The sequence below is a fragment of the Thunnus albacares genome, chromosome 6 (assembly GCF_914725855.1).
Source record: "Thunnus albacares chromosome 6, fThuAlb1.1, whole genome shotgun sequence".
NCBI lineage: Eukaryota > Metazoa > Chordata > Actinopteri > Scombriformes > Scombridae > Thunnus > Thunnus albacares.
This window is the reverse complement of record NC_058111.1, coordinates 21,338,502-21,363,286: the sequence shown is the minus strand read 5'-3', so window position 1 is coordinate 21,363,286 and position 24,785 is coordinate 21,338,502. Positions and strand designations below refer to the sequence as shown.

Here is a 24,785-nt window from a genome sequence, read left to right as displayed (position 1 = left end):
ACAGAACTAATTATATTCCTCACTGTACTGGTCATCGCTTTGATGGCACATTTAGATATGTGTTTAACCCTGTCAGTCCCAGCAGAGCACCTTAATCAACATCCACCAATTACATGAGGTTTTCTGTTCTGCAGCAACCACAGCTGCAGCCTCTCTGTTCTGCCAGTTTTTCACTTCTGAGTCCATGCCAATTGAGCTTGGAAGGTCTCTTCGGTCAACAGTTCCTTTGGCTCTTTGGTTGCCACCATGACAAGCACCGACCACCTTCTGGCCACAGAGTGAGAGCAGCTGCTTCCATGACAAAGGTTTTGAACAGGGTCCGACTCCAATGTCATTAAGTTTGCTGGGAGATGAAAGCACTCTTGGTATTCACTGCAAACCTTCACTACGTTTGGGCCTGCCGGGCCTGTCAAACAGCTTCCCAAAAACCTGATGCAATTCATCCATTGACAGTCCAGTCCCTGTTTCACCTGCATGTCCAGAACACTCTGTGTGACTGCAGTCTGATAAAAGAAGGTCATTTATTGAGCTTAGACTCAATCCGCTCCAGTACAATGAAAAGTCAAGAGCGATCTTGGTTTTACAACATAATTTGTTAGCAGCATTTCAGAAACAGAAAGTCATACTGGAAGGTGTTCTGTGTATTCAAAACTGGTACAGTATTTGATGCATGTGATCAAAACACAGCCTGTGTTTTCCTGTCTGCAACATACAGTCACATTAAGGCAAACCTTAAACTCCCTAAGAGGAAACTTCAAAGGAATAGTTTGACAATTTGGCAATAGTTAGATATCACTCTTTCTGTCTCTGCCTTAAAGTCCCCCTCCACTGAAAAATGTGTTTTGTTTTTTGTGACTTGACTGTGATGTTTGGCTTCACACTAGAAGACAGTTTTCACATCCATCTGCTTTCTCTGTGCTCACCAAAAATCTGAGTTTAAGGCATCTACCTATGAGTATGATTTGTGACATCACAACTGGTCCATTATGAAACCTACACAAGTGCAATGTGGAAACCTAAAGCCTCCACTGCACAAACACTGAGAATTGACTTTTCAGTGAAGTAGGAGACATTTTGTGTGCAGCAGTTAAACTTTTTAAATGTTTATTTTGCATATTTATAGATTCTGGATTTTTCAATGAGGGAGAAAGCAGATGTCATTTTAAGAATTTAAAGAAGGTAATTGAACTTTTTTTGTGGAAAAAACATATCAGGCACAAATCATTATTGAAAGCAGAGCATTTTTATAAATCCTTATAAAGTATGTAAGTCTCATTATTGTGTTAAAGTTGCCAGGCAACCAGTTGAGATGCTGCATAGAAGCATTTATATATGTATATATATATATATGAGTGTATGTGTGTGTGTGTGTATATATATATATATATATATATATATATATATACACACACACACATATACATATATACATATATATACACACACATATATATATATATATATATATATATATATATATATATACACACACACACATATACATATATACATATATATACACACATATATATATATATATATATATATATATATATATATATATATATATATATATATGTATGTATTTATTGGTACCATATACAGTGTTAAACATAAATGCTACCATTTGATGTACTGTACCAGAGTTAGCTTATAGCTCATTTTCATCTGCAGTCCCTTAGGCAGGTCACAATTAAAACATATAACAGCACAATAACAGTACAAAGCAAAAAGCAAAATTGAACTAATAGGATAAACATCAACTCCCCCTTAAACCACAAACTGTCTTTTCACATTACTGTGTGTGTACAAATTAAACAAATTAGATATAAAGGATTAATTAGTGCACTTTAAAGCTGTTGGATTTTGTAACTTTGGATTAAGAGGCAGACATGAGACTAATCTTCTCATCTAATTCTCAGAAAGTAGGAAATCCAAATAAGTGCATTTCCCAAAAATATCAAACTAGTTCTTACACTGTGCAGGAACCAACTTCACTCATATTGCTAATCACAGTGGACAGCTCCTGAATATGAGCGAGTCTAACTTAATACCTCACACACAACTCAGGCAAGTATCCTCCATGCTCTAAGAACCAATTTCTGTTACCGAGGCCTAAATCTATCCCTAAATATTGCTTTGTTTACATTTACATAAATACTAGAAGACCAAACTGTTACAGCAATTTAGTCTCTTCCGTATTTTACATTCCCCTCAATCCAACAGTATCATCTGTATCAAATAATAAAAGTAGGGATTATCCCTTAAGTGCAAAGCGACATGCATAAGCACACCACACAGACACTCAGGCATCAGACTCTCACACAGATGGTGGCATTTGTTGGAAATAGCGATTATGTTACTACAGCTTAGCAGCAGCCTGGTGCGTCACGCAGCCACGTACAGCACTTTAGTGTATGTGCACGCGCTCACCCGGCACACGCACAGTGAAACGAATAATGAAGCTGGAGGAGAGACGGATGAGTGTGTTGGTTTTGCAGAAGAGAGAGAAATGAGGAGAGAAAAGAGGATTATGCTACAACATCAAAAGTTCTGTGCACATTAAAAAACTGGCGGTGAAGTTTGGGGAATCATAATAGGAGTAGACTGTGGAATTATTGTAGCTTGTGTGTGTGTCTGTGTGTGTGTGCGTGACTTAGAATACAATCTGTGTTATTTTCAGCCCCTGTAAATTGTATTTTTGATACCATTCGCCTCCCCTTTTACTGTGTGCAGAGTTGAGTCCTTTTCCCAAACAGCTTACATAACTCAGAGAGCATAACCTAGGACTAGACACACACACACACACACACACACACACACACACACAGGAGAAGGCCCTGTGGGTACATCATCTGCACAGTCTCTCTATTTTCTCTCCCTGTGCCCTGAACAGCACCCATGCTGCTTTGTGCTCAGAGGGGTGATCCTAACTGTGGACATATGATGCATGAAGGCCCCTCTTGTCTGTGCCTCTTAATGTCTTATTTTTCAGCACTGTAGCTCAGCAACTGTTACAATGGTATCGCTGGTTATAATAATACAATACACACAGGTGTGCATGAACATACAGATAGAGAACTAGAACCGCAGATAAAGCTATGGCTTGGTTTTTCACTCTGTGTGAGACGTTTCTTTAAAAATGTAGGAATGTGCAGGAATTTGTTTTATATCTGTGACATACAGCTGCTGACAAATTCCTGTGTGCACCTCCAGACTAACACTGTCCATACTATCCATGTTCATTAGCATCACAAGATATACTTGCAGTCATGTATGATTATCTAAGACTGTAGCTTTATTACACACATTAACTCCTTCCCTACAAAAAGCATGTCAAATTCATATTTTCACATGTAAAAATTTCAAATGTGACTAATGACAACTTGTAAAATGTCATTTCACATGTGATAAATTCACATAAAATTGAAATTGTTTCTTACATAAAAAGAAAATGTGACTTCACACATGAACTGTCCCAAAAACACACAAGCCCATAAGTGGTTTATGTCGTTTTGTGAGGTTTAAAATCTGGTTTACAAGATCAGAGTTTTATAAGGCCGTCCCACTTCATCAGATGGAGCTGTTTTGCTGATGTTAGCTGTTTTGAGCATCCTCTTATGCACATTTCTCCAAAAACTCAGTTCAACATGGTTAGTATCTTGGAAAACTCTGATTTGACTTTAAAACAAAGTTCAGCGAGTTTGAACACAGTTTGTGCACACAACATGAGTTTGTAGTGACAGTTGCAGCGCTAGAGTAGGGAAGGCCAAAGAGGGGATTAAGACATCAGCAAAATACGCAAATTCAACACTGTAATGTGTTGTCAGTGTGCCCGAGGGAGCAGAAAAAGAGAGAAAACAAGAGGAGATAAATGAGAAAAAATGATAGACTGTCAAAATGTTTAAAGAGATAAGTTGTATTTGTGCCACTGAGTCAGGAGAGAAATGTGTTTACTGGCATACAGATGACGCCACTGCTGCTACAGCTGCATTTACAGTAGAAAACCGTGACATCATCAGCCCTGCAGCGCTGTGTGTATGTGTGTGTGTGTGTTAGTGTGGTTTCATCATGTCAATCAGGTTTAATTAAACTGTACAGTGATTAAGGGGCAAATTCCTCAGTCTGTCGGTACACTCTCCCGCTTCACTCTCGCTCATAAATACGCACACACACACACACACACAAGCAGTGACTAGTGGTGCACTAGCCCACAGCATCTTTAGAGTGACTAATCTACCATTAGCAGTTGTCTCCCAGGCCCTCCCTTCCTCATCCTCCTCTTTTTTCCCACCATCCTTTTCACCACTCCCTTCCTCATCCTCTCCTCCTTGTGCTCATTGGTCATTTTCAGCTCAAGGGGTTCCCTGATTGTTGGGTTGTTTAGCATATTTTTTGAAAAATATCAACGGTGATTATGAAATGACAAAATCCTGGAGTATGCTCCAGCTCTCTTCGACCTTCTTTCCAGGCTCTTCTTAAAAATGTTATTTTTCTTTCACTATCTTCTCCTTTCTCCGCATTCATCACCTCTTTTCCACTGGGCCTTTGTTTCACCGTTTCAACCCTTTCTCTGTACTTTCATGTCTTCTTTTCAATCATCCTCTCTCCCCCTGTATCATCTCTCATCCATTTTATCTCTCTACCCATTGTGATTCTCTTTCTCTCTCTCTCTCTCTCTCTCTCCCTCTTTTCCCTTTCTGTAATTTCTTCTCTTCCTCCTCCTTCCCCGCCACCACCACCACCACCTCCTCCTGAGTCCCTCCATGGTGATTGTATCTACGAGATAAGCTGGGTGTCAGACACGAAATGTTCTCCAATTTCTCTGTGTCTGCTGCTGGTGAGAAATGGGCAGACTGAAAGATAAAGTCAAAGAAAGACGGAGGGGGGAGAGAAGTAGGAGATCTGAACAGACAGGTAGATGGGAAGATAAAAGCAGATATGAGAAAAGCATATGGTGGAAAAATACAGAAATTCATTCATATTGTTGTTTATCTGCTTGTTATTGAGAACAAGAGTAGAATAAATTAAAAGAATAGTTTTTTGGAAATTTGGTTATTTGCTGTCTTGCTGAGAGTTAGATGAGGAGATGGATACCACTCTCATGTCTGTGCTGTAAATATGTTGCTGGAGCTGGCAGTTGGTTCGCTTAGTTCAGCTCAAGTTTTGGAAATAGTTGGCATGATTCAAAATAAAAAGAATATAATCAAAAAACACCTACCAGCACCAGCTAAGAATGTCAAATTGTTGTTTTTACACTTTGGTTTTTGCACAGATTTAAAAATTGAGATATAACATGAAAGTAAGGTTTACAGGTGCTGTTTTTTTTTACAGTTCGACCAAGCGGCAACTACCACGGCGTTGAGACTGAAGCCAAAGTGGAAGTACCTTAAAGTGCAACGCCACTGACGGCCACTACATGCTAGCTCCAAAAAATTCCTGCCTCCAACTGATTCCCATTCAAAAAGCAGTCTCAATGGTCTCAATCTCTAAATCCAGGCCCTTAAATAAGTGTGCTGGTGGTCATTTTGGAAATTATTGCTGTATTAATAAGATTTGAAGACTTACAGTAGCTTTGATGTCACCTGTGTTGGCGTTGATTGACAGCAGTGATTGACAGTTGGCTCATCTGCTGCTCTCCTTGGCTCCAGGATTCACACGAGTCGGATTATTGTCGCAATATTTCGATAAGTTTAATGTTACTTGATTATGATACCTGCCCAAATAGGGACCTTCAAGCAGAAAAGACTGTGCTGACCATAAGCAGCAACTCTGGGGGTGCTTTCCATTTGGCTAACGTGTCTCCTCGCTTCCCTCACACTCTTTCTCACATCTTAGCTCTTCCCAGCGAGGATGCATGAGAAAGATGTGAGGACAGCGAAATTTAATTCACCAAACAGGATGTTCTCACTCACTCCAGTGTCATTTTGAGGATACAACTACGTATGACACAACGGAGACCGGGGGCGATTGTAACATCATCAAATTGCATCAGTCAGAAATGAGACAGAACCGTGAAACTCATGATGCTCATGGTTTCTGCCTGCCAAAGGACAAACTGATGTCTCATACTCATAAGTTTTTCTGCCAATACACATTATTTTGAGATTTTTCATCAGTATTTTCCTCATACTGTCTTAGCCTTTAATGTCTATTAATTTCAATCTGTCTAGTTTTGATGACCATTCTGTTGTCTAACATGTCAAATGTTAGCTTTGACCAACAGGGTCACTCATGTCATGGGTGGTACGGTTGGGGGCGATTGTAATGCTGTGTTGCAATTGACCCTGACACCGTCAAAATGGTGTTGGCTTAGTAACTAAGCACAGATGGGAGCAAATAGTATTTATGCCAAACTGTGAAAGTGACTGAGATGTGCCCTGCCAAACTCACTTCACAGAATGATAAGAATAAGATGAGAGAATAAGATTTCCTCCATTTGTTTCAACTCCCCATGCGATTGTGTTCCCATTATGTCAGCTGTCAGTTTTCCAGTTGTTGTTTTTTTAATAACTGTTGGTTATAGTTTTTTCTGCTTTCTTCTCTAGAGATAATCTCAGCAGGTCGGGAGCTTTGGCAATTCTATAGATGATCAAGTTGAGATGTTTTTGTTCGAATGGTTTGTGACTTACTTCAGTTTCTTGTCAGCTACACTGACTTTTTAATGTTGATGAGGGGGAAACCCTTTTTTGTGTGACACAGTTTCTGTTGCTTATTAATAATAAATTGTTTCTATATTTGTATAATTACATAATTACATAATTAATTAATCAGTTTTAGTGAAATGGAATCAATTATATCTATCTATCTATCTTTATGAAGGTATTATGTGTGTTGTTACAATCACTCCTACATGTGGGAGAAGATGTAACATTTGACTTCTAGTGTTTCAATCAATATTGTGACTCTAACATTGCTTGTAAAAACATTTGATGACTGTTAATAAGTAGAACACAAATACAAGTTTCCTATATTCAAATAGTTCAAGAGGTTTTTGAGTAATGACATCAAAACCAATTGTTACAATTGTCCCCAGTCTCCCCCACATCATCTTGACTGCCAAATATGAAGAAATCAGACACCAATATGTAGAAATTATTGAATAACAGTTTAAAAGGAAAACACCTGATAACTGCTCCAATTTTTTATCATTTGATTAGCGTCTGGCTGTCACAGAATATGATAGTTATATAGATAGAATAAATAGACAATTTAATTCTGTTAATTACTGAAAGAACAGAACGGATGTAAAGATGCAATAAAAACAGCTACGGCCTTCAGAATATGTTTAATTAAAAACATTGCTTATTTAGTTTGTGAAAATCTAATGTCCTTTTCAGGCTCAGGAAGATATTAAAGGAGACACTGTGCAGTGTCATATTTTCCTGAAGGAGCTTAGACTTGACATGGAAAAGAAGAAGAAAAAAGAAACCTTTTGGCTTATGTTTTTTATGATTAATTCATGATTCAAATTCTACAGACATGTAATTTTTATTTTATGGATAAATATGATATATAATATGATTTCATTCCTGTTCCTCAGGTAGTTTTCCTGATCTGCTGTATTACACCAGCAGCACGACTGTTTACTGTCCCATCAGATCAGCTGACCAATCAATAAACACATTCAATCAAAGGGGTGTTGCCCTCCATAAAAATTTCCCTGTGGTTCCTCGCTCTAAGTTCCTCCAGGAGGCAACAACATGTGGTTTGTCCAAGTGGTGATGCTGTCCCTAGCTGTCCAAGATGGCAGAAGTCCAAGAAGCTAACTGTCTCTTAGCTGTAGCTTCATATTTATAGTACAAACATGAGAGTGGTATCTTCTTGGTGAGAAAGCAAACAAACTATCCATTTGAATTGTTAATATCAAAAGCTGCAACAGTCAAAAGCACACAGCACACAGTCAGAATAAATCGCAGAAAGTTCACGTATCATTAGTAAAAGACAAGGATAGCCACACGTTCTCAGCGTAATGATCAGGACTTTTTATGTTGGTGGCATGCACTCTATGATCTGTTTTTCTCAGTTAGAGGTGACTAAGGAGCAAGCAGAAAGAAAGCAAACACAGGAGAAGATGGAGGACAGGCAGAAGTAATACCGTAATAACCAAAAATAGCCTGTACACCAAACCCTTGAAAGTGATATTTGGTTCCTGTACCTCTCCGATAGACAGTCATTGTCTGATTGATTGTGCAGAAAGGAGAAGAGGAGAGTGGTTGCCATGGGGACGGGGAGAAGGGCCTTTTTCCCTTTTTTTTTTCCAAGGACCAGTATTTGGTGATAAACTTGAAGGGAGGGGCTGGAGAGCGGTAATCAGACGCAGTGAAGCATGATGGCTGAGGAACTGAAGAAGTGCTGCAGGACTCAGGAAGTGTCTGTGTGTGTGTGTGTGTGTGTAAGTATATGAGAGTTTGTGTGTTTTCCAGTCAGCTGGAGGTGACTGTAGACAAGGTGTTAATGAAATGTATGAAAGGAAACTGTTCAGATGAACTGCATCCAGCTGAGAGATGCTCCGCACGGCGCTGCAGAGCCCTCTTAGGATCACACAAGTTCACTCAAACTCCATTTTCATTTCCAGTCGCAGCCTGCTGAAGGGGCTTCGGGGATAACAAGGGCTACACACACAAACACACACCTGGGAGCTGTAAACAACAACTGAGGGTACAGAGTAGAATAAGGAGAGCAGCGTATATTCTTTTTATTTTAGTATCAAAGGAAAAAAACACGCTTACATCACTTCATGCCTCATTCTGTAGCTGTGTGCTTTTGTCACACTTCTTTAAGATTTCTGTAACCCTCAAAGAAGGTGTATGTACTCTACATTTCTACATAATAGTCAGAGAGCACAAGGTTCACTGTCGCTGCTCAGAGACCTAAAAATTACTGGAAATATGGGCTATTCTGAGATTTAAGATTCTTCTGCAAGATTTTCACATCAGATGCTGCATGTGGATGAAGAATTAAAACACATTTTTATAGACTCTGAATGCAGTCTCTTGTTATATTGAAAGCCATGTTATAGATTACAGTCATCATTAGTTTGTTCTGATTGATTCTGAATTGGCAGACAGTGGAAGGTCATCAGTGTGATCTGGTTCACCTGGGACTTCCAGGATATAAAAGCTGGCTCATGTGCTCAATCTTTCTCTCCCTTTACTACAGCCAGAATCCTCTCTGCATCAGCTTTTTCTTGCTTTTGCACCTGCAACACCTCCACAGCACATTACCCACACATCCATACATGGCTTGTCATGGCTGATGACGCTGACCTGCCCACCCTATTGTTTGTTTGTGTTGACTTTGGTTTTAATAAATTACATTCGTTTTAAAGGACAGGTTCACAATTTTTCAAGTCTGTCTTTAAACAACAGTCAGGTGTCCATATGAACAGTGAAAGAGGTTTTCCTCGCTGTAATCATGTTCGTACTGACTATTCAAAGATCCCCTTTAAATGTGCTTTCAATGTAAGTAATGGAGGCAAAAATCCACAGTGTGTCCACACAGTCATTTTGAGCAAAAATAAATTTAAAGTTGATGTGAAACTTATATGAGGCTTCAGCAGACTGAGTTAGTTATATCAAGTGGATATCTGCCACATTTAGTCTTTTTAGCATCAAATTCCCTCTTTTTGTGTTTCCCTGTTGAGCTGCGGTGGAAGTATAGTAACAAAAAGAGGGACTTTGACACTAAAAAGACTAACATTGAAAAGTATCTACTTGATTTGACTCATTTGGACAGCTGAAGCTTCATATTAGCTTCAGATTAACTTTGAAATCCATTTTTGCACAGAGGGAGGACTGTGGATTTTGTCCCCCATCACTTACATTGTAAGTGCTTTATGAAGGGATTTTCTGATGGTCAGTATGAGCAGGAGGAATGATTACAGCAAGAAAATCATGTTTCAATGTTCATTTGGGCTTCTGACTGTTGTTTCATGACAGACAAAAAATTGTGAACCCATCCTTTAAAGTTCACAGGGCAGTTAAAATTTGATCATTCGATGTGATAAAAGGCTTCAGAGTAGCTACTAAATGGACAGTTCGACATCTATGACTTATGATTGCTCAATTTAAAAAAAGGGGGTCGTCACAAATTTTGGCTTACTGTAAAATTTGAGTTGCAAAGTTAACTCTTGACTTTGAAAGCAGGATATTTTTGTCTGTTTATTTGATGACTGGACACTTTGTGATGTGATTATTACTCAGTGTCAAGCCGGACATCCCGGTCGCATATATAGACACATATAACCACAATGTTCCTGATTCAATTCCAAACAGAAACCTTTGTGACTGTACATCTCCTCCTGCCTGCATCGCTATATCTAACTATCCATTCAGAATAAAAAGTAGATTCAAGCAGTGATGACATAATTCAAATGGTAGGAAATGAGAAAAAAAACCATCCACAAATTTGCCATTTTAATCAATTTTGGATTAATTTAGATATGAGTATCAACAGTGTAAATAAACATGCTGCAGGCTAACTGTGTGTTTGATGGGTAAACATGTTAAATTCAAATAATGTTCAAAAATGATCTGCTTCATCAGTAATTAAAGTTGGATTTAAACATAATTTCGCTCATTTGTGGATTTTGTTGACTAGCTGCAAAGTCTCTCGGGATGAACTCCCTCCTCTCTCGTCTCTCCAGTGGCTGCTGTTTATCTTCTTGCCATCAGGATCTATCTTGTTAAGACGTTCTCTTCGGTACTGACAGCAGCAGCCTAAAAAAACAGTGTCTCCCTAACCTTCCTCTAAATTCTCAAAACCCTTTAACTGAGGTGAAAGGAACATTCACCTCAATCACAGTGATAGGCAGTGTACCCGACAGGCCAGAAAACCATGACTCACACATGAGACATTTAGAGTTCAGTAGCATTTTTCATACAGCAGTCAGCAACACAATGAAAATCATGCTGTGTCATCATAATAACTAAAAAAAAAAGCTCTATAATATTGCTTTTAGGGAAGATTTTACTTTCAGTTTTGCTACAGGGTCACTTGCTGTTTCTGCATGAGCTACCAAAATAAGTTCTGAGTGGCTTTGACTTTTTAATCCCTCATGTCTCATTATCTTAATCTAAATTACAAGTTATTCAAGGATCCAGTACATGACAAAGAACAAAAAGCTCAGCAGAAGGTCGATGTACGTCCCCTCTCACCTGCACACGTCTCTTCACACGCTTTCAATCTCCCTGACAGCACGACACCCACAAGCACAGCCTACTAATCTAGTAGAAAAAGAAGCAATATAGTAAGTAAGTGTAACATTAAATAAAATACAATATGACCTCTGATAGCAGTGCTTTTTATAGTCAAAAAGCTGCAAGGACCGACACTTTGATGTGAGCGGTGCTTACTTGCTTGCTTGGTTTCCTTGACAACAAAAGACAAGAGATGAGGGTTTTGGAGGCAGAACGGATTTTGTGAGGAGAAAATGTATTATGAATACAAAGTGAACAAACAAGTTCAATCGATTGTACCTGCAAAGCCTGACTAAAGCTCATCAGTGGTGGATTTAGAAAGTTTTACACAGCAGGTTCTGGCAGAGTGAGTGAGGGCAGGGAGCAGTGTAATTATCCAGATCTGGACTGATGCCCCATGTAGTTACACACTGCAGGTGAATGAAGAAGGTGCAATGAAGGGCACTGAGCATGATGCCTAAATGTGTGCACAGGTTAAAACCCATGCAGGATTAATGGGCTATGAAAACAGTTAAACCCTTGCTGTTGTGGAGCAGGTCAGGGAAACGTTTCCTTTAAACAGCACTGTATTACTTTCAAGAGGGAAATCAAATCAAACTTCCATTTTTGGAGCCTCTCTTGTACAAAATTACAGTAGAAAATGTTTCCCGTTATTGGGAAGAGAGGAAGTTAACCAGACAAAAACGGTTATCATGTGAATAAAATTTTAAAAATGTCATCTGATGATATAAATACTAAGCTGGCAAAGATCCAGCAAACACATCAGTCTGGTTTCTAGACAAAAACAGACGACCATTTGCGGAGCCGTTTATCCCATCTCTTTCCCTTTTAAAGCTGCATGTGGGTCCATTTTTAAACTTCTAAAGCTGAATTGATTTGTTATTCAAATCAACGGTTGATGAACTGCGCAGGCCATTTCCAAACATGTCTTGAGATAAATTAACCCAAATTCAAAGTGGCAAGTCGAGTGGAAATTCACTGGCTCCATCAGATCCCACAAAGATTTGCTCCCTGATTAAATAACAGCACTGGCGGCCAAAACACCCCCAAACCCATTGAGTTTTCTCCCAGTTCTGTTTGAAAACTGAACCTGCTACACTAGCTGAGTTTTAAAAAGACACTCAAATTAATGATGTTAGTGCTGTATTAGCTGCTGTACTATCCAGTCTGAACTCTTATCTTATGCTAAAACTTGTGATTAGAATAAAGCGAGTGGGAAATGACAATTTAATGCAAATGGAACTGCAAACCAATTATCTTTCTTATTAATGTTCCTGCTTTAGTTTAGTCATCTGTGTGTCGACTCAGTTCTGTGGTCATTTTTGAGGATGCATATTATTGTGACAGTGTTGTAGATGTTCCTAATATTTTGCTCATTATAATATAAACTACAGTCATAAAATTAGCATAGAATCCGGTCTCATTCAGTAGATAACAATTTCAACATTAAACATTTATCTAATGATATAATAATAATAATGCTTAAATATATCATGATAGAACATTTTATAGGGGTTTCTATTTCTTTTATCATATTAAGTTCCTGTTAAGTGTGACATGTTATGTATCTCAGATGGGTTTTCTTCAGCCAGTCTGAGGACTTTTTGGGGACTCTATTATGCACCACAACAAAATCAGAGAGTACTTTTAAACAAATGTTGACAGAAATTCTGTCATTGTGGACTCAAATCCTCAAAGCTTATTCACTGCTGCCTCGGTTCAGGAGCTACCATGTCCTCTGATGCAGCCCAGCATGCAGTGAAAGCCAATTTAAGAGTCACTCTCTCACGCTGCTCTTCTTGTCGTGTGCTCTGAGTGGAAAAGAAGGAAATTGGCTCACACAGGTGCATGTCCAGATATCTGCAGGACACTGTCGTCCCTCACATTGTTTGCCTGTTTCAGGATTGCTGCCATACTGTGCTTAATGAAAGTTTACATTTTATTTTTGGGAGCTGGCAGGTGGGCTCAGGTCCTGGCAGTTGGGGCGCCCCGCTACGCTATAGGTCCTCTCCTGAAGCTCATTTCCTTAGTTTTGAGTTTATCTCTGTCTTCCATTCGTGCACCTTCTCTGAACCACTCATCTGTCTCCATCCTTCTGCTTTATGCAACTGCTGCTATGACCTATATAAAGGCCATTTTACTGGACGTGCGAGTATGTTTAAGCATCCTCCTGTGTGCGTGTTCTTCCCCTTTGGGTGTCCTGTGTGTGTGTGTGTGTGAACGGTATAGTGAAGGTCTCCTGTGTGAGTCCCTCGCGGGGCTCTCCGGTGTGTGTCTCGAGGTACAGAGTGACCCTGATGTGTCAGCTCTGCTTAGAAGAAAGAGCGGAGAGCTGGTGGACACCATGACTCACTCACTCACACACACACGTTTGTGCAGCTATCCTTGTTGGGACATTACATTGACTTCCATTCATTGTGGACAGTCTAACTCAAACCCTAAACCTAACCTTAATTCAAACCTTACCCCTAACTTTAACCAGGACCTCAGAAATTACTTTTAACCTCATTAGGACCAGGCTTTGGTCCCCATGAAGACTACTGGTCCCAACAAGGTTGGTGTTTATACTGGGAAAGGTCCCCAAGAGGTAACAAAAACGTGTACACACACACACACACACACACACACACACACACACAGGAAACCTCCTAAGGGCCCACCCTATGATCACTGTACCCTCCCACACACTCCTGACATTTTTCCTCTGAGCACATCTATAGGCTTCCATTATGGCTGCAGCATGACATTGTCATGAAACCCGCAGGCCAAGCAAAAGTTTCTGTCCTTATATATTTGTGTTTACAGTGTATGTACACGTGTAATGTGTGCGTGTTTGCAACCAAGATTATTTTTTTCACAGTTATCCTGTTGGGCAGATATGAGATTGGCTGTGTGTTTGTACATACATTTCATAAAAGCAGTGAAGAAAAACAAGTGGATCACCAAGAGGAAAAGCAGAGCCGGAGGACATTAACCTTTTTTGAGAGTTAAAGGAACTCTGTCTGTTACATAATTATATCCATGTTCAGAGACACACAACACACAACTAGCTGAATGTGTTTATTAGAGTTTCAGAGATGCAAAAATCAGTTAAATGCAGAGGAGACAGTAGAGAAAGCATACACTGCGTATGTGAAATATTCACCACCACTTGTTGGACTTTTTATGTTTTACATTGAATCACAATGGATGTAATTAGGACTTTTTGACCATGATTAACATAATAAACAAAAAGTATTCATCCACTTTATCACTGTTGCAACCAATTGTTTTCAGAAGTCGCATAATAAGTTAGATGGAGGTCACGTGTCATTTCAAGTTAAATACACTTGAATCTGGAGGGTCCAACAGTTTGTCTGTTTCCGGGCAGAAGCTGTAAAAACAAAAAGGAACATTTAAAAGCTTTCTGTGACAAGTTTACAAAAAAGAGCCAATCAGGGAAATCATACAAGACAATTTCTCAGAAACTAAACATACTTCTGAGTGTGGTAACGTCCCTCTTTAAAAATTGGACAGAATATGGCACAGCTGTAAATTTGCCTTGAGCAGAGTGAGAAGAACACTGTTGAGTAAGACCCCCAAGAGGCCAGTAGACACTGAAGGAGCTACAGGAGAAGAGTTGAAGATGAGAGGAGTTGATGGTGAGCTCATGGACATTAAGGGGCGAAAATTTATGCCAGCAACTTCAATTTGTAGATATTTTTCTCTTTGAAGAGTCTTTTTTCCAATTACCAGCGTCAAGAATGCCTACGAACTGTACATCCACTGTGATAAATGTTGTAAAACGATAAAATGTCAGAGACGTAGTATGAATACTTTTTATAGGCACTGTAATTACGATACTACACAGTGGAGACTTCTCCCAACTCCTGCTGAGGTCTGGGCTGTTGGGCAGCTACACACACACACACACACACACACACACACACACACACACACACACACACACAATACACACACACAATACACACAATACACATTTTTACAAGCTCTGTGCCAAAAGGTATTAAAAACATTTAGCTGAACATCTTAATGTCTCACCAGTAGAGCAAACATGTTCTACAGCGCAGCATCTAGCGTCCTCTGCTGTCAAAATAAATAAGAAATCTTTACAACAGTACAGGTAGCATTACAAGATAGTGAGATCGGCAGTCCAGTGCAGCTGGTTTTCGACAGTTTAATACAGTTAACATAGATTGTTTTATGAATTTCCTTTAGACAAAATATACATTTTTGGGTTTAAACTAGAAACAATTATGAAAGATGATAACACACTAAAAGTTGATGTTGTTTCAGTGCTCACCAAATACTGTTCCCCTGTCTTTGACAAATAAGGTTATTCCAATGCAAGTCATTCAAAATCCAAAACTCCCTAAACACTGTTGGTAAATCTCTGCCCATGCACTGTAAACCACCTCAGACTATCACCTGTGCTTCACTTTAGTAAAGGGCCTACAGAGACGAGGCAGTGCTGAGGATTGTGGGAGAACAGGATGAAGAGACAGAGCTTAAACAAAGAGCAGTGGGACAGACGAGACTACTGATAAGGCGAAGACATTGTTTTGAATACGTAAATGCGGTTTGCAATGTGACCTACTTAAGGTGCACTCAGAATGAAAGATAATGATAAATTAAGTACTTCTCTTATTTTATCACATATTATGACAAAAACCATTTTGTCCTGACCTGCGACTTTCTTCTTTTTATTTTAAGAAAAGAAATGTTTTTCAGCACATGCCCCTCCTTCATCCACTTTTCAAAAGACACACATACAACTTGTCCAAACACACAGTCACACACATACTGTATGCACACTCTGACTCATTTGTGCAGACAAATTGACAAATATGCAACTCTGAGCAAGGTTTTGCACATTACTGGCAAATGCCCTGCGGTGTAACAGACACCGATCCATCACCTGACATTTCTCTGCGTCCAAATCAGGAGACTGCCTCCTATGACATCAGCTTTGCTTACAATAGCAATTATTACATTTTGAACTGAAGGATTTTCCCGACAATTCGTCTGTGAGCAATAGTACAGAGAGAGAGAGCTAAAAACATCACAAAAATATAAATCAGAATCAGCAACAACTGCATGTCAATAAACTTCTATTTTCTATAAAAAAAAGACTTTCTAAGCACTCAGTGCTAGTGCCTTAGAATAACCTAAGTCCTTTCTGAAAACAAACACAATATAGGATTAAAGGTTTCTCTGCAGCATGTATTTCATGCTTCTGTCCCATAATGCAATGCAGTAAATGCCACTGACCAATGTAACAGTGGAGTGTTGAGCGCACATTGAGCTGGAAGCGATTGAGGAAATCTTCATGGTGATTGTAGTCCATCAAACTGTCTCTTTTTCGTTTTTTATGTACATCGAGTCAAGTAAAATTCAATTGTGCGGGAAAACCAGTGTAGCTCGTATTTTACAAGTGATCTTGTTTAGTTTTTGGTCCAGTTCATATTCAAAAGTGTCTCAGAGTCCGTCATTCTGGTCCGTACAGTCGCACAATGATGATGTTACTGGAATGTTGAGAGGGCGTCTGATGAGGCTGACCATCTGTCCTTTAAAAGACAAGACATCCAGAGGGTTAGTGTTCACATCAGAGTGTTCAGATCCTAAACTTGTTACTGTATGCATATAACTTGTATAAGTTTGTATTTTCACTTAGTGAAACCAACATGCAGCCTTCCTAAGGTCAAGTTTCAAATTTTCATCCAGACTACGAGTGTCTCGGAGCCATGGCAACCAGATATGAGGCTGCTCGCAAGATGTGGACTCAATAAGCAGCAGTCAAGAGAGCCGATAAACACAGATATGTAGCCTGAGATGAGGCCTGGTAGATAAACCACCAGGGCAGCTTAAACCGAGCGATAATGTCAATTTCAGGATGCACTTCACTGTCCGCATGAAAACGTTGTGCTTGATGAAGCAATATTTTCCCATATTTAAACTGACTGACGTATTTTTCAAAATTCATTGAAAACTACATGTAGAAATTGTGAGTTTCTAACCTAAAACTAATCCGAGAGTGAAACTGTCTTACCTTCCTTACAGCAACCATTACCGAACATCTCTAAAGAGCTGAAAGATAAACAACAGAGAGGTTATAATACAGGGAGAGAGACAGTTGGAGAAACTGGGGGATGAAGATAGTGATGGACTGAAGATTGGTTATGAAGAATGTGTCTTGAGTTGTCTCATACATACAAGCAAACACACACACACTGACATAAATCGTCAGTGTTCCATATCCATTTATTTTTTGGACGTATCAACATGCAGTGAACTTCTCTCTCTCTCCCACCTCCACATACACAAACATCCTGCATAAATCCCGCTTCTGCTGCTGCGGCCCCATCACCAAAGCAATCACACTTCCTCTCACACTCTCAACAAAAATGTTATCAAGTCAATACTCTCAACATACGAGAATCAATAAAAAAAAACATATCTGGAAGGCAACAACACAGCAACCCTGAAATCATTGTTATTGCCAATGGAAGTAACAGCAGACTGAGGTGAATTCTTATGTGCTGCTGCAGTCTGCTGCAAACTAATGAGAGGTGTGTGACGGCTACAAACAACAGGAGGAGACAACTGCATCAGCATATTGTGGACATCTGGTCCCGCAGTACAAAGACTGAGTGCTGAGTGAATTATTTTGGATTGCTGCACTCCGTTTTTCTATGAAAATAAGGGAACAGATGGAGGGGGGTGATGATGATGTTGTTGTACAGGTCTGGTCCGATGTCAGTGCGTTTGAAATGCAGTCCAACTAACCTACAGTGATTATGTTTGTCAAATTCTTGCCAAGTATACAACTCTGTGAGCTGATATGGCAGCAGTGCTGTGAAACACACTGTTAGCCATAGTTTGCCTTCAGGCGTGAGTTCCATTCAGATGTGTTATTCTTTGTTTCTCTTGTTTTTTTGGTGTTGTGAAGCAAGCTTTGGCAAAGCCTTACCAGAATAACTCGTGTTGTGACTCTGGTTCAAACCATTTGAAATATGAAGATGCTGCAGTCTGCTCCTCTCCACATTGTCTGGATTCTTAAAACATTTTTAGACCCTGACACAAATTAGTAATTTATTCTCGTCTCCTGGAATCCAGCCTCATGAAAACACACACTTGTGTCTCACAAAGAAGCCTCTTAGTCTATTTTTGGTCTAAACCCACAATTTAAGAATCCAGACCCATGATCATTAAATCAAAGATAAATCACAGAACAGAGATTATTGATCCTGCACAGGTGTAACCCCCAACTCTTGTCCTTCAGGAGGGAATAACAAAAAAGAAATATAAATATTGAAAGACCACTGAGTGTGCATGTTTTTTTACGAGATTGATGTAGAGTTTTTCATGCACGATCTTATATCTTAAATATTTAAAATGTAAGTAGAACTCTGAGTTCTGGCCTCCAAATGTAAAGTACATGTTACACAACTGGCACAAGATCTGTGCAGATTTCTTCTGATGGTGAGGATCAAGGTTGAGGGTTTGGACCCCCTGTTCAGCATGAATGTCTCTGATTAGCCAGCAGCTTCAGATTGAGCTGCCAGGGTGTCCTAGATTAGTCCCAGTGATTGGTAGGTTGACTCACAGCAAGTGCGTCTTGGCTGAAAGCTGCTACGCTGTTCCGCATCTCATTCTCACTGCCACGCAGCGGTATCAGTGACACGTTACCATGACGCGTATCCGGCAACACGCGGGCACTCCGCGTCTGCTGGAGTCCGTCCTGAGGCCACACGTTGCCGTCGTTCTTTGATGAGGAGTGGACACGGACAGAGAGAGAGAGAGAAAAGTGACATTTCAACACTATGACAAACATGTTACTGTACTTTTCTGTGGCTGACAAATTATAAAACTGCTGTTATCACATGACCAAAGTCTGTTAATCAACCTTGAGTTTTTAATTTTTATCAGATATGTATTCCTAAGGTCAGGAGTGATTTTTGACCCTCAGACAGTAAAATGCCAAGATTCATGATTTGTGTGTGTGTGTGTGTGTGTGTGTGTGATCGTACCTGGATACTGAGAAAAGTAGCATACCACTCCCTCATTTCTGTATGAGTGTCACAGCAGAGATACCTGTGAATAAATAGAGGGTGAGGGAGACAGTGTGATAAAAATCAGGAGGTACTGTATGTGCATGTGTGTGTGTGTGTGTGTGTGTGTGTGTGTGTGTGAGAGAGAGAAAAACACAGAGAGGCAGTGAGGTATTTGGAGAATAAGGGAAATGTGGAAAAAAGAACCAGAAAATGAGAGAAGTAGGCAAGATCTTAACTAAAATTGACACATTCTCTCTTATGGCACCCGGTGGCAGCGCCAAGAGCGTAAACAGTGAGTGTGATTTTTTTTTTTTTTTTTTTTAAGATTATTTTTTCAGGCTTTTTGCCTTTATTTGACAGACAGTGTAGAGACAGGAAATGTAGGGCGAGAGAGAGAGAGAGAGAGAAAGAGAGGGGTATGACATGTAACACAGGTCCCCCAGCCGGGAGTGTGAACCAGTTATGTGGTATGCGCCTTGACCATTAGGCCACCAGGGCCCCCCGTGAGTGTGATTCCTAATTTAAACTCCCAACAAAGAGAAACACTGATTAGGACCTTCAGCGTTTGTGTTTGTGTGTGAGTCTGTGTCCGTGAAGAGTGTGTATGTGTCTCTGTAATGTCTGTGTGTGTGTGTGCGTGCATATTTTATGCCACTCAGGTTGCCGTTGCATAGCCCTCTGAGTCATCAGCCATGCTGTGGTGCTGAATAAATAGACTTTACTTTATACAATTAACACTATTATGAGCACAGATTTCGTCTAAACAATTATTCAAGTGCTCTCCCCCGAGACACAACAAAACACTGATACATGCAGTGTTCAGAACGAAACAGTCCACAGAATAGAGTACGCCACAGATATCAATTTAGCTACAGTCAGGAGATATCCCACACATGCCAAAACAGTTCACACACATACACAATTGGGGGCACGGCTTTTGTCCCCAATTGGAGAAACCGTCCCCAATTAACTGGTCTTTAGTCTGAAATGTGTCCCCTGAAAGTAGGATAAGTGTGAGACCCAAACACACACGTACACAAATACACAAAACACAGCTCCTCCCTCTCCCAGGTTTCCATCATTAGGGCCAACAGAGCTCATTAGTGCTTGTTGGGATTCAAAAGAGGACAGTCACTCTATTCTTGCACGCATACCTACGGTAATAGTACATGGTAATCTCCTACAATGCATTTTACTTTTCTATGCAATTAACGGGGCTGCTAATGCAGAACATTATCAACTGCAAAAGATTATGGTTTCTACAAAGCCACAGAATAAAATTGACATAATATTCTGAAAATTCATCAGTGTCCCTGTGAGATTGGGTACAGCGACTGCAAGACTAGGCTGATAAAATAGTGAAATTAATAAGCGTTTTTAGGTGATAGAACAATAGCAGGATAAAACTAAGCATCATCAAGTGCAAGGACTGTGAGACTGGGAGGGAGAGGTTCAGTCAGCTTCTTCATCCATTAATATTTTCCGTGTTTCCACTTTCTGTTTTATCTCTAGCCGCTCTTCTCCTCACCAAGTTTTCTTTTACCTGCAGTAAATGCAACATTTCTTACTCAGTATACATTATCTTCCCTCGAGCGTGACACTTTGCTTCTCTACCTTCCGCTTTCTCCCGTTTCCTTCTTTATCTTTCTTCCACACTCCCTTCCCTCCCTCCGTTTTTCTTCCTCTCAGGTGTGTGTTTTTCGCCGTGAGGGATGCGACGACGGAGCGTAACCAAGAGATGATACTGCCTCAAGCGTGACGAAAACAGCGCTCCCATAAGAACAATGCTGATGTCTACTGCTGTTGACGGTGTAGAGCCTACTGTAACACGGACACACACGGAGCACGTACATGGATGAACACAGAAACAACTGATCCACGCGTACACACTTGCACAGGAGGATGTACTCTATATGTGAGCAGACTTGGATTAAAATAGAGCCGTTGCTACAGGTGTACTCATGTGTGTTTCCCTCCTGGGTGGAGCCGACCTTTCATATGCCTTCTTCTCTAAACTCTCACACAGGGATCTGACCTGTTTTCTCAGTGAAACCTCTAGCTCTCTCTAAAAGTTGCTTGTGTTTACATGCAAAGGGAAAAATGTGAGTTCCTGCTTGTGATAAGGACAGCAGTAGACTAGAATATGTTCACATACTACTGCAGAGAGTTGAAAGCCGTAGTGGTGTAGTATGTTGCTTTAAATGTCTTCAAATTTGACAGGACTAAATAACTTATATTCCACAGTTCTCTCTACGTCATTGTAAACTAGTAGGGAATCATAGCCATGATATAGATGGATCAAATTATTTCCAGTCTTGTTGCCTGTTGAAACTGACAACGTGTAAAGGACAGTTATGTATCGTATATGAGGCTCAACATGATGTACATACAACATTTAACAGCTACTCACCACTGCTGTCTCTCTGGCTTCTCTTGTTTCTTACTCTCATAGACCACTGTCAGTCCCCAACTACAGACAGAGAAAGAGACAGAAAGAAAAAAAAAAAAATTTCAACAGAAGGACAACTGTCAGTACGCCAGTGATTGTGATTTTTGGGCTCAGGTTGCCCCCTAGTGGTCTCTCTGATTATAAGTCCCCAAAAGCTGGTAAAGAAAATTAGAAAATTAATCATTTAAGTTAGGCCATTATATTCTTTTAAATTATCATGCTCAATAGCAAGTGAAGTTACAGAAGTGTACTCACCATGTGGGGGCACGGAGTTTCTTCTTGATACCCATGTATATTCTCAGATTTTTCACTGGCCAGTCACGTTCTGGGCGGTTACTCTGGCAGACAGAGGAAGAGAGAAAGATGGGAACAGAGTGAATGAGTCTGTGGCAGACTGATAATAGACAAAGAGTTTGTGTGTTTGTGTCTGTTAATCTTACTCTGACTTCCTTGTACATTCTCAGAGAGGTGGAATTGAGGATGAAATATCGATCATGGAAACTGCCGGTGGTCAATCCCAATCCAAGGATGCTTCGTTCCTCTCGGAATTTCATCATCCCGTGTTTGGATGGATCAACTTTATTGGCTGGAGGGCAGAATGAGGATTTAATAAGAATGCAGAGGCATAGCAACGCAGTGATTTAGAGAGAAAAAAACATTTTGGCAATTGATTTGTGTGTTTACCCAGGTAGACGATCACTGCCTCCATAGCGAGGTGTTTCTTGATGAGCAGATGGGAGTCAGTGCCAAAAGAGTGAAGGATGGGTAAGACTCGCTCCTGATAGTGCAGCGGACGTTCTGAGAGAAACACATGACAGAACAGAATCTCAAGTAACCTTAAAATCATTTGTTTAAATGATGAAGAAGAACTGTAGCGTTATTTAAGAACGAGCAAACATGAGCTTTTGAGAAGCGTCACTCTCAAACAACGCTCTTGACGACATGATTCACAGTGTACAATATTTTTTGCAGCTATTAAATTTCTTTGTTTCTATTTTAGAGAATGATGAGATGCAGACTTGGCTCACAATAACGTCACCTTATATCCTCTAATGCCTTCATATCAAACTAAAAATGCTTTTTGTTGTTGCAATGCAATCTGTGGTAAACCACTGAGTGACAGAATTCCCCTTGGCTCTACCCTTCGCTCTTGTAATTTCCTTTCCTTTCTAAGTATCATTTCTTCATCTCTTCCTCAAACCGGCAAGCTGGTATTTTGACCAATGATGGGAAAGCTGCCAAATGAGTTGAGTGTTACTGGCATTTGATGAGCGACCTACAGGCTTCCTTGTGGGGAACTAAATTGGCCCACATACCAGGAACAAAAACAAACCACCACACACAGTCAGATTGCTGAGAATGATCTGTTTGCCTCTAGAGTTTGTGTGTCACTGTGATTAGGTCAGGCTGCAGGTTGAGTGACGCACAAGCTTTGCATCATTGTGTTTGTTTCACTGTGGCTCTTTTCATCTTCTTCATGTTAATTTTACACAGTTTATATTTGGTCATGTGAACCTATGTTGCTTTGAAGCCAATCTGTACTCGGAGAAGAAAGAGTAGACGGAAGAACATAATAAAGACAGAATAATAGAGACATATTTGTGGCCAAACAAACGAACATCATCTGCATTCATTTAAAAACTGAAGAGATGTAAGCTAGTGTTTGACAGCTACCGTCCCCTTCTCCCTCTGTCTTCCCATCTGTCTCACCCATTTCCTCCTTGTCGCTGACCTCCCAGCAGCTCCAGTATTCTTTGTCTTTAACTGGGATGTTGCGCCGGTCCAAAACCTCACATGTCAGCTCTGCTGCTGTCATGGAACCGGGGATCTGAGGACACAGAGCACAATTTTACAGTTTTCAGCTTGGCAACATACTAATTTATTGTATGTTGTTTTTACTATAGCACTTATACCACATGAGAGAAGAGCTGGGTGCCAAAAATGTCAAATGTAAATTAATATTGTGTCATTTAGTCCACGTCACCTTGACATGTTGCTCTGCTGTGTCCATCTTTTCCTCCAGGTACACTGTACAGATGAAATGCCCCCCTGGTTCAGTACTCTGAAATGTCCAGTAGACACACACACACACACACACACACACACACACACACAGAAAAGACCGGAAAGAAATATAGAAGAATTAGAATAACAACTAAAGGCATACAGACATGTGTAACTACAGCATATATGTGCCTGCACATAAGCATGGATGCAACACCAGCATACAGATAAGGAAAAGCTGTGATTTATAAGGCTTACATTGCTCTGTATGTAAATTTTACATAATGTGTATGTTTTTATGGTAAACACTTGAATGAAGCACATGAAGCATAACAATGAAGCAGATCATGTGTGGTATAAAGAACATGAAGCACATTATTATGCAAGATATCTACACAAAAGACAGGTTAGGCCATTAAAGCTTGATTTGTTTTTCTAAAACTCACAGGAAACTTTGTGTTGAGCTTCTCTCGCACTTGGATGATAACGGTGATCTCTTCTAGCTGCTTCCTCAGCTGCTGCTCATCCACCTGCAAAGAAGTATACACACATTCATTCACACACACAAACAATGAATCAGTCATCAGCTGGCATAATACTTTAATTATAGCCTCACATCAATCTTTAGATCTTTAGCGGAAATCTCCACTGCAACTCATTGTTGCTCCTAAACCAGCATCATGATGCTAATACCACTGGCACAACGCTGCATTTTAATCTCATAAACAAAACCAAATAATGCAGTTAAGATAAGGCTTCCTGTAGATGGCTGTTTATCTTTCATGAGAACTAAATGTTAACAAAGACTTCAGGGATTTAATGCTTAACTCTTGATATCAGCCCCATCATTAGACATTTCCTCCCTCTCTCTCTCTCCCCGGCTTTCCTAATCTTTTCCCGCCCCTTTCTGTAAAAAACTTTTTAGGAACAAAAAAAAATAGTACCGTAAGAATATAATCTGATTACCAAACAACCAAAAAATGACACCACTTTAGATCACTCTCTAATTATATTTGATGGTAATGATACAAATTCAAACGAGTTAGCACCAGCTTCCTATCACCCCCCTCTCTAACA

At 40.0% G+C, this 24,785-nt stretch overlaps 1 protein-coding gene across 1 annotated transcript in view; it reads right to left on the bottom strand.

Moving 5' to 3' along the window:
- Positions 1 to 14,248: 14,248 nt before the first annotated feature.
- LOC122983602 (arf-GAP with Rho-GAP domain, ANK repeat and PH domain-containing protein 1-like) overlaps positions 14,249 to 24,785 on the bottom strand; it is a 53,960-nt gene continuing 43,423 nt past the window's right edge. Inside the window, exons 24-34 of the mRNA XM_044353527.1 lie at positions 24,155 to 24,238; positions 23,689 to 23,766; positions 23,415 to 23,532; positions 22,389 to 22,502; positions 22,145 to 22,290; positions 21,960 to 22,042; positions 21,666 to 21,725; positions 19,232 to 19,295; positions 18,808 to 18,966; positions 17,251 to 17,288; positions 14,249 to 16,768 (exon numbers count right to left, since the gene is read on the bottom strand). Of these exons, the coding sequence (XP_044209462.1) occupies positions 17,268 to 17,288; positions 18,808 to 18,966; positions 19,232 to 19,295; positions 21,666 to 21,725; positions 21,960 to 22,042; positions 22,145 to 22,290; positions 22,389 to 22,502; positions 23,415 to 23,532; positions 23,689 to 23,766; positions 24,155 to 24,238 (927 nt within the window). The 3' untranslated portion in view covers positions 14,249 to 16,768; positions 17,251 to 17,267. The remainder of the gene's footprint in view (positions 16,769 to 17,250; positions 17,289 to 18,807; positions 18,967 to 19,231; positions 19,296 to 21,665; positions 21,726 to 21,959; positions 22,043 to 22,144; positions 22,291 to 22,388; positions 22,503 to 23,414; positions 23,533 to 23,688; positions 23,767 to 24,154; positions 24,239 to 24,785) is intronic.